The following is a 10,686-nucleotide window of genomic DNA, read 5'->3' as shown; positions in this document are numbered from 1 at the left end:
GATAATGTAGCACCACACATTCATGATAGCTGAAATACGTTGGCATTGCTGAAACAAAAATTCTGTTAGTCAAAATGTGTTTCACATACACATGATCAATCAAAGTGCCTTTCCCAGTGGTTGCTTCTTTCACAAGTTGAGCATACCCATGTTCTTCCATAAAATTAGCAATTGTATTTACTGCCAAATGATTTACTCTACGACAAAATTTTTTGTTTTTTATATAGTTTCTTATAGATAATGTCTTTTATACAGTTTCTTACAGATAATGTAGCACTACACATTCATGATGGCTGAAATACGTCGGCATTACTGAAACAGAGATGCTGTTAGCCACAATGTCTTTCACATACACATGATCAATCAAAGTGCCTTTCCCAGTGGTTGCTTCTTTCACAAGTTGAGCATACCCATGTTCTTCCATAAAATTAGCAATTGTACTTACTGCCAGAAGATTTTCATTGAAGTCGCCCATGATGATTTTTCCACCTTCCACACTGTCCAACCAAGTGATCAACTGCATCAGGTTCTTCTGAAAGATTGTCAGATTATACAAGGGTGGTCTGTATAGTACCAAGACTGTTGTTCTTAGTAGGCCCACATTGAACTGCAGACACTCAATGTTGACACACTGCACATCAGTCACAGTACAGTTGGTATATTCTTTATAATACAAACCCACACCACCATGTTGTTGCTTCTTCAGTTCAGCAAAGAAAGCATCACTACCATCATATGCCTGATGTCTGGGTTTCCCATGGTATGAAAATCCAGGCAGCTGTACATCTTCTGTGTCTTCCTCTGAATTTAACCATGTCTCTGTCAAGCAGATGATATCAGCTTCCATATACCTTCTGTCTTGCTTTATGTCATCCAGGTGATATGTAAGTCCTTCAACATTATGCAGAAGAATTGTGCATGATGATGGCACTTCCATGATAGGCTCAATAAATGCAGGCATGCTTTGCATTGCAGTCTCAATGTCTTGTTTTGCATATATAGCAGTCTCCTTAAAGTCTTCTATTATGAGGCCTTCCAGAGAAGTCACACGGCTTAATGCTACATACGCTTGTCCAGCTGCAAATATCTTCTTTAGTGATACAACAGCCTTATCTACTGTTAGACCTTGTACCTTGTGTACTGTACAAGCCCAAGCTAATTTCAATGGAAATTGCCGTCGTGTTCCACCACTGTTTGTCACTCTCTCCTCCTCTGGTTTAATTCGTGTAGCTTTGTCCAACCCTACTTTGAGGCATGGCTTCTTTCCCCTGAGTGACTTTCCAGCTGCTTCATTGTCAAATGTGATGTATATCTCTGATGGAAAATCCTCATCAGTATCAAAGCAGATGTCACTGACTGTGCCAAATGCACCATTTACGAGGCCATCTGAAACATCGATGTTTTTCAGCAGCATTACTCGTGCATTGACACCTACATGTAGTGATTCTGGGAGACATGTCTTCTGAACATTGGCATGATGTCCATGTTTCCTTTCCAGTCTGCCAGTTGCAGCAACCCTTTCAAAATCCTGTGCATGAATGATGACATGGTCTGAGCATATCTTCCGCAGCATATGGTAGTTTTGCTGATCAACTTCGTCATTGGTTGCATAAATATGAAGACCAGTACTGTCTTGTCCTTCGCCTGTCACACATTGTTTCAGCATAGCGATGTCTTCCTCCAGCATTGCATCACCCCTTTTGCGTTTCCTTAGTCGATTCAGCAACTGTGCAAACTCCATATCTTTCTGTCTCATAATTTCAGTCAGCTCCACCATAGCAAAATGATTCTGCCATAGATTCACACCTTTACCCTCAGTATACAAAGCTTTCCCTTTCACAGGACAAAGTTGGTAGAAATCTCCAACAGCAATGATTGAAACATTTCCAAAAGCAGAATAATCTCCAATTTGTTTGATTTGTCTTAATCTGCCATGAATATACGCAAGCAGCTTGTGATCAACCATTGAAATTTCATCTATAATCAATATCTGCAGGTTTCCCAGTTCAGCTCTCAATGAATTTATTTTTTCATCTCCAAGTGGTTCATATGGCAACTTTACATCTGTTGCAATATGGAAACAGGTGTGTATCGTTGCAGCTTTTATGTTGTAAGCACTAACTCCAGTTGGAGCAGTCAGTAACACATGTGTCTCATCTGGATTATGTGACAACTGACGCAAGATACGAGCTGCCTCATAATGTATTGCTTTGATCAAGACTGACTTGCCCACACCTCCAGGTCCAGATATGAATACATGAAATGGTTCTGGGTTTTCACCACGTGCCTTCTGTAAACACCAGTTTCGTATTTTGTAAAAGATTTCAGATTGTTTGTTATTCAGTGAGCGAAGCAAAGCCAACGCTTCCTGCCTGGACATACCACAAGGATTGTCATGCAACATATAGCGACTCGTTCTTGGTAACAAATCTGGTATCTCATCACGTTGTTCTCTCATTTCTGGTGTAATGTTGGATTTGCTGGCAAGACACTCTAACCGTTCACGTTCAGTCTCTGGACAAATCTCTGCCCAAGCATCTTCCATTGCACCATGCAGCTGTAGGTCTTCCTGAGCTTTGTCTATTGAACGTGATTCCTTTTCAAAACTTGACATGTTTGACTCCACAACCAGTTTCACTGAATGCAATTCATCATCAAGAAACTTGACACAACCAGTCTCATAGAATTCCTGGTAACTGCCAAAAGTAGAAGGTTTTAACTGTGCATCGAAATAATGTGGCAGAAAAAGTTGCAAAATGCTGTGGTAATATTTTTCTGGGTCCTTCGTGGGTGAAAAGCGAGCATACCGAACAACAGCTGCATCTGTGCGTGTCCTTTTTTTCACAAATCCTAATTTTCTGTCCAACTGCACACTTCCATGGCATGAGCTTTGAGACTTAGATAGTATTCTGTACTCAGATACAAATCTCGCCAGGCACATTCCTGCAAACACTTCTGTTTCTGGTCTAGCTTTATATCTATCAGTGATACTGTTCATCCAAATTCCTTGTTCATCCTCATTCTCACACTCAGCTTTCTTCCGTATGACGTTCAATGGAAGGCTCATTTTTACCACATTTTCTCCAGTTGGGATAAACTGCACCTTTCGTGATCCCTCTTTCAACCTCATGTTAGTCAGACGATAAACACTTTCCTGAGCTGAAACTTCACGATTGTGTAGGAAAACACTGCCAAGTTGCCGAAGAGCTTCTTTTGCATCAAGGTTACCTTGCTGGGTGGCCTCTTTCTGAGCATTTGCCAGGAGGAGTCCCATCTCTCTCTCAGCTTTGGAAATGTAGGAAATGATGTACACAATACATGAATATGCATCGACCACAAACTGAATGTCCATGTTTGCATTCCAACAGCGTAAAAGGTCTCTGTTATATTGGTTCACCCACACTTCACATGGTCTCCTCTTAAGAACAATGGTAGTTTTCTTTGTGATTCTTGAGTACGCAGCTTCAAACATTTCCTGACTGATACCAATTGTACTAAATAAGGAATCAACAGAGTCATAGTTGGCATCAGGGTTTAGTACAGCATCCTTCACTTTTTTCATTATAGCATCTGCTACTTCTTTTTTCAGGGGCTGTCCGTCTGTCTGACCATCTCCAAGTTTGCATGATGACACAAATGTTCTGTTGCTTGGAGGACGTGGGAAATTGAATCTACAAGTTTTCCCTTTTTTTTTGCATGTTTTTGAGTGCCTCTTACTATGTTGCTGTACACTACATACAATTTCATGCATTTCATCATTACCCTCTGGCATTTCACATGTCACATAGTGATCAATGAAAGCTGATATTTCATCTTCATCATCTTTGCCAACCTTAGGTGCATCTTCCACCCAAAACAAACAGTGAGTGTGAGGTGATCCTCGTTGTTGAAATTCTATTCTGTAGAAATAATCAACTATTTTGCCAATGGGTTGTGCTTCTGACATGATGACATCTTTCAGAAAGCAGTGGAATCGATAATCAAACATTCTGGCAGCTGTTACAGGATTGTTTTTCAAGAGTGCACACCTTTCTGACCAGTCGAGCTCAGCACTTGATGCATCTATACCATCTTGTTTGAAGATTGCTGTCATCAGTTCTGTCCAGCGTAAATCAGCAGAAGAAAAGGAGCAAAACCATGTGGGAATACCAAGCTGTCTTACCATTGCAAAGAGATCTTTCTGAACACTTTGCCAAAAAACAGGGGTGCCTCTGATTGGTCTTAGAAATTTATAACCTTCATCAAAATTGAACATCTTTTGTAGAGACTCCTTATTTGTCAAAGTTTCTGATGTAACAGTAGACTTATCCCATGCATCATATCCTTTTCTCACAGCAATGGACACATTTGACACAACCTGCTGAAGCTCAGACAAATACTGCCCATAAAATATATAGTCTAAGTTTTTTCCAAAACGTCCATCTGCATTAAGAATTCTTGTATTTAAATACCTACACAGTGTCAGTTTTTCCTTCCTTCTCTCATGAAAAGTACCTGTTCCTTTTGGGAAAAGGACTGGAAAACATTTAGCTTCATTTGACTCATCAGTTAGAAGCCTCACTGGATTGTTTCCTTCTGCAGGTGCCATAGACATGATTCCATCAAAGTGCTGATCCAAGATCTCTTGTGCTATGTCTACAGGTTGAAGACACGTATCCATATACATGCCATGTTGTTGTCTATCATGCAGAGTTTCATCCATTTCCTCATCCTCCATGATATTTTCATTACGCTCTTCATCTACATGTATGTCACTTACATCACTAGGTACTTCTTCAGTTTTCTGCAGGGGATTGATCCAGTCATCGTTGAACTGCACATTGCTGTAAAATTTGTTATTCTCTGTAAGATACACCAAAGCCTTCTTGATTTTTTCTGGATGCACAAATTCATATTTGTAATGCCCTTTGTAAGTTAACTTCCGCTTCAGCTTCACACGAATCATAAGGTCATCATCGTTCACTCTTGGTAAAGATTCAGCTACATTCGAAATGCTTGACGGGACACAAGTCACAGGACCATGAACACCATTTTGTCCACCTTTTGGCAAAGACACAATTCTCATGAAAGGAATATGAATACCAATCAGATGTTGTTCCAGAGAATTTAGACACTGCAACTCAGGAGGAACTGGGTCTACAGCTAGACTGTTTCCAACACTCTCTGCTGGCATTTTCCCATCAAGAATCTTTCTATGACATGTGTGACAAATCCACAATGAACTAGTAGGGCCCATCAGACTGCTACAATTGTCAGAACAAGTATCTATACATTTGTGCAAGTATGTGTCAGTGATGCACTGCAATGCCAGTAATGCAACTGCCTGTGATTTTCTTAAGTATTGATCTTTTCTGCATATCACAACTTGGTGCTTAAACAACATTCGATGACATACTGAGCAAATGTATACAGGTCCTGTATTTATTTTGTCTCTGAACTGTTCAATCACATACTGAATATCTTTCCGTTTATCCTTCTCCTTAGTCCTTTTCTCAATATTTTTGCTTTTTACTGTATTAGCAAAATAGCTATTTGTTTTGTATCTATCAACACTTGACTGCTTCACACGTTGCCTGTGTTCAACGTCTGTGGCATATTTCTTGACACTTGACTGCTGCACACGTTGCCTGTGTTCAACGTCTGTGGCATATTTCTTAACACTTGACTGCTGCACACGTTGCCTGTGTTCAATGTCTGTGGCATATTTTTTGACACTTGACTGCTGCACACGTTGCCTGTGTTCAATGTCTGTGGCATATTTTTTGACACTTGACTGCTGCACACGTTGCCTGTGTTCAATGTCTGTGGCATATTTTTTGACACTTGACTGCTGCACACGTTGCCTGTGTTCAGTGTCTGTGGCATATTTCTTGACACTTGACTGCTGCACACGTTGCCTGAGTTCAATGTCTGTGGCATATTTCTTGACACTTGACTGCTGCACACGTTGCCTGTGTTCAGTGTCTGTGGCATATTTCTTGACACTTGACTGCTGCACACGTTGCCTGTGTTCAGTGTCTGTGGCATATTTCTTGAGACTTGACTGCTGCACACGTTGCCTGTGTTTACTGTCTGTGGCATATTTCTTGACACTTGACTGCTGCACACGTTGCCTGTGTTCAATGTCTGTGGCATATTTCTTGACACTTGACTGCTGTACACGTTGCCTGTGTTCAATGTCTGTGGCATATTTCTTGAGACTTGACTGCTGCACATGTTGCCTGTGTTCAATGTCTGTGGCATATTTCTTCACACTTGATTGCTTCACATGTTGCCTGTGTTCAATATCTGTGGCATATTTCTTGACACTTGACTGCTGCACACATTGTCTATGTTCAGTGTCTGTAGCATATTTACTTACACTTGACTGCTGTACACATTTGCGGTACTCCATATCTGTGGCATACTTACTGATACCTGATTGTTTAACGTGGTCTCGGTAGTTGTCATCATCATGGTAGCGCTTCATCTTTCTGGCAAGTTGTTCCTCCCTGTATACATCACTTATGTCATACCGTCTTTTTTCTCGTTCCAGTTTTCGTCGACTTGATGCCATTTCAGATGGTGTATTGTCAATTTCAGAGCATCGTGTGGCACAACCCTCAGTATCACGCCCTTTTACACAAGTTACAGCCTCATAATGTGACTCATTACAATGTTTCAGGTATATACCTCTCTGATCAGAACCAATACATGTGGAGTACTTCAACCATTTGTTATTGGAGTATGTGAAAATATGCACACCAAGCAGATCAGCAGCAGCTTGAATCTCTATCTCAGATGCCCAAGTACCAACATATTTCATCCGTGATGCAGTGACATACTCAGTGACAGAAGAGTGACCATCTCTAAGACAAGCAACATACCTGGATTGATTTCTTAGTATCTGAGCAACAATAGCACATCTAATTTTCCTGTGCTCTTTCTCATTTCCAGTAATAGCAAAAGCCAGAGATCTGAAAAAGCAGTTACCATCACCAGTAATAGGCACCGTTCTGCAAGGGTCACCCATTGGAAACTGTGCAGCCATGTTTACATGACCATGATCAATGTACACCACACCAAGCTTACAGGAAAAACTTCTTTGCTGCTGTGTTGTCAAAGGACTGAAGAAAAACTGCTCACTGCATAGCTCACTGACAAAAACTACATCACCTTCATTGCCCACGTGCATATTAACCTCAGGTTCTGCATCATCTGTCACATTTGGCCTTACCACACCATATTGGCTCTCTGACATGCTGGCAAACTGCTGGACTCTGGTCATTGAGGAGTTACCGTCTGGATGGTCTGACATGCTGGTAGACTGGTTGAGACTGGTGACTGAGGAGTTACCATCTGGATGCTGCTGCAGGATGCTTCGACTGGTCACACTCACAGCTGTAATCTCAAACTGTTCCCCTGTTGCATCTAAAGACAGTCCTAGGGTATTCACATGGTCTAGCAAAGAATCTATGTCAGAGTGGTACACCAATATACTTCTGCCTGATGCGTCGCTTGCTCCATCTCCTCGTCGGGAATGGGAGTCGATCACCACATACCATGACCCTTGCTTAATGATGGCACATGTATTTACTTTAAGACTAAAAAGACACGCATCATACAGTGAGAATACTCTTCTTACCGCTTGATCAGCTGACATGAGAATGTTGCACATATCTCCATATTCGCTCACACCAAACAAGCCAACAAACATGTCATCATGGTAGTTTATTTCAAATTTATCACCATTCAATGTGTACTCAGTTGGTAGATCTCTCACGAACAGATACCCAGAAGCATCTCGAATTCTCCCAGCATCTCTGATGGTAGTGTAGAGGTCATCTCCATTCAGCAGTACTTGATCAATGTCTGTGACTGACCAGGTTAAAACATTCTTTACCTTACACATCACTATAGCAATCAAACTATTAGCAACACATTGCTTGTTACTGTTGACTCCAAATCGTGGGTGTCCTTGATGGAAGGAGCCTCTCACAGTACGTGCCTGAGGAAAATGAGTAGGTGCACAGACAGTTACAGGGTTCATATGCTGCTGTTGAGCCAGGGTACTTTTTTGTTCAGACATTAGCAAGGGTTTTAGCAAGGGTTTTAGCAAGGGTTTTAGCAAGGGTTTTGCCAAGGGTTTTGCCAATGTTTTTGCCAAACGGCAACGCTTCGGACAACGCTTTGGACAATGCTTCGGACAACGCTTTGGACAATTGTTTGGAACAGAGTTTGACACTTCAAGTGCTGAGTTAGATGGTCTCATGGATGGTTTTTTAGATGGTCGTTTAGATGGTTGTATAGCTGCAGCCTTTCTTTTAGGAGGTGGCTGCACAACCTCGTCAGTCAAAGCCTTGTCTTTATAAAAAGAAGGCATATACAACTCGTCATCAGTCCTACAAATGGCACCCAGGGTGGGAACCTGGTGGTCATGGCTCGTCGGGAAAGTCACAGTCTGGATCTTTTTGGTATTCCAGTAGGGGGGAAAAGAAATAACCCCGTCAGTCATAGCCATGACAGAGTCAGGCCGCAGCTGTACGGCCTGCTCAGGTTGTTGGTCGTGGCTCGTCGGGAAAGTCACAGTCGTGATCTTTTTGGTATTCCGGTAGGGGGGAAAAGACGTAACCCCGTCATCGGTCATAGCCACATCAAAACTATCAGCAGCTCGCCGCCGGTCCATCAGCCTCTTCTTCGCTGCTGCTGAACGCTTGGACGCCTTGGTGCGAGGCATCTGCAAATGAACAAGGGGGGGGGACAACACAAGGCACACCTGCTTACAACCTTACTTTGCACTGACATCTCAATTATACGTCCTAATAGCTAGGGATGTACACTTGTAATTTAAAATCACAGGTTCAAATCCCCAACAAGCAAGGTACCACTGAGTTACCATCAGCAAAGTACCACCTCAAACAACTGCTCGAATGATGCATCTGTCAAGTTGTTCCTCCTTGGATGGAACATCATAGCGTCTTCTCTTCTGCCAGTTTCCAACAGTGTTCCATACAGGTTACATGTCGAAGACATTTTATGGTCGTGCAGTGTGTGTGGTGACTCAGTAATTATCAGATATCACAAAACTAATTTTGATTGATATGTATTAAAACAATTACAATGCTGTTCTGTGAGAACTATGTACACTGACACATCTCAGCTACTAAGAATCAGTGATGAAGCTAAATTAATATTGAAATGTATGGACAGTAAACCACAATTTACACACTAAACATTTTATGAACTGCTCGAATGATGCATCTGTCAAGTTGTTCCTCCTTGGATGGAACTTCATAGCGTCTTCTCTTCTGCCAGTTTCCAACAGTGTTCCATATGGGTTACATGTAGAAAACATTTTATGGTTGTGCAGTGTGTGGTGACTCAGTAATTATCAGTTATCACAAAACTAAGTTTAATTGATATGCATTACTTAAAGCAATTACAATGCTGTTTTTCTGTGAGAACTATGTACACTGACACATCTCAGCTACTTAGAATCAGTGATGCAGCTAAATCAATATTGAAGTGTCTGGACAGTAAACCACAATTTACACACTAAACATTTTATGAAGCATTACAATCCTTATCCTACAATCAATCTCTAACATGACTTTCATTGTTAAAATGACACACTTACCTGTGAAGTCACACTGCAAAACAATATTACATAAGCTTCACCTCAACACGAACAGATGGGTTTCTCACATGTATTTCAATTTTTCCTGTCACTACAATGCGATTTATTACAAATGCTACAAATTACTAATCTCACAGACACAAATATACCTTAAAATCAATATCATGGCCATTTACCATATTGGGGAAAAAGCACCTCTGCCACTATATATTCAATGTGCTGTTGTATAAACAAGTCTTAATTTTAATATTTTAAATTAAATTTAAGGAAGCACTTTTTTTTTTTTTACACAGCATGTACCTACAGTACAGAAAAGTCTTCGTACTAGTGTAGCGCAAACTAAAACCCTAGGTTCCTTTAAATCAAACCTAGATAAGATTACCAACTATAACATATTAAGCAATAACAATCACCTATAAAATACTATGCTTCTCTTCCTACAGCAAATGCATTTACAGCATACTGCTGAAATATGGAATAGTCTTCCAGGTAGTAAATTGTAACCCAAAACCCTGGGTTACCTTAAATCAGATAGATAAGATTTTAACAACTAACATATTAAGCTTCTATTTCTATAGCAAACTGATGTAGTGGCAATGCTCACTTCTCGAAGTGCACAAAGCATACCGTTTATCACTTTCTCCTTGGAAATGTCTTTCTCCAGCAGAAATCTGTAGAGAAAAGTGACAGATGACTTTCATAGCATCAACATTTCTCAATAGTCAGTCTTTATTTAAAACACCATGTACACTTGAAACCTTCTCCTCGGTCATTCTCAAACAACTGGTGGTAGACAGCAGCTTCAAAATATTCACCTTTGATCCCTCTGTCGACAGACCTCTTCAAAGTCTATAAAGACAAGATGTATGACTTAACTGACGTGTATACATTTCATTACTATACGAAACATGTATACCACAAATTTTTTACTGTAGCATTCCAAGCAGTCCTTTAACATTAAGTTTCTTTCATAACGGCTTACATTACTAGTAAAATACGTATTACATTTTTACTGTAAAATATACGTAGTAAATTCACATCGACTGAGAGGAATGACAAAAGTGCACCAT

At 40.6% G+C, this 10,686-nt stretch overlaps 1 protein-coding gene across 1 annotated transcript; it reads right to left on the bottom strand.

The window, feature by feature from the left end:
• Positions 1-5,010: 5,010 nt before the first annotated feature.
• On the bottom strand, positions 5,011-10,287 carry LOC140582758 (uncharacterized). The gene is made up of 5 exons (XM_072707071.1): positions 10,244-10,287; positions 7,625-8,716; positions 7,156-7,348; positions 6,362-6,615; positions 5,011-5,040 (listed from the first exon to the last, which is right to left on the bottom strand). Exons 2-5 carry the CDS (start codon positions 8,714-8,716, stop codon positions 5,011-5,013), a joined length of 1,569 nt encoding a protein of 522 aa, XP_072563172.1. The 5' UTR covers positions 10,244-10,287.
• Between the last annotated feature and the right edge of the window lie 399 nt (positions 10,288-10,686).

The sequence above is a fragment of the Paramormyrops kingsleyae genome, chromosome 25 (genome assembly GCF_048594095.1).
Source record: "Paramormyrops kingsleyae isolate MSU_618 chromosome 25, PKINGS_0.4, whole genome shotgun sequence".
Lineage (NCBI taxonomy): Eukaryota > Metazoa > Chordata > Actinopteri > Osteoglossiformes > Mormyridae > Paramormyrops > Paramormyrops kingsleyae.
Note: the sequence above shows the minus strand (reverse complement) of the source record. Positions and strands in the feature narration are given on the sequence as shown.

What these genes read in the sequence shown, in the direction of transcription:
- LOC140582758 (XM_072707071.1), bottom strand. Translation starts at nt 8,716, where the DNA reads ATGCCTCGCACCAAGGCGTCCAAGCGTTCAGCAGCAGCGAAGAAGAGG. An exon ending in TCATGTCAGCTGATCAAGCG is followed by an intron (nt 7,349 to 7,624) that starts GTAAGAAGAGTA and finishes AGCATCCTGCAG; the next exon opens with CAGCATCCAGATGGTAACTC. An exon ending in AATGTGTACAGCAGTCAAGT is followed by an intron (nt 5,041 to 6,361) that starts GTAAGTAAATAT and finishes CTTTGCCAAAAG; the next exon opens with GTGGACAAAATGGTGTTCAT.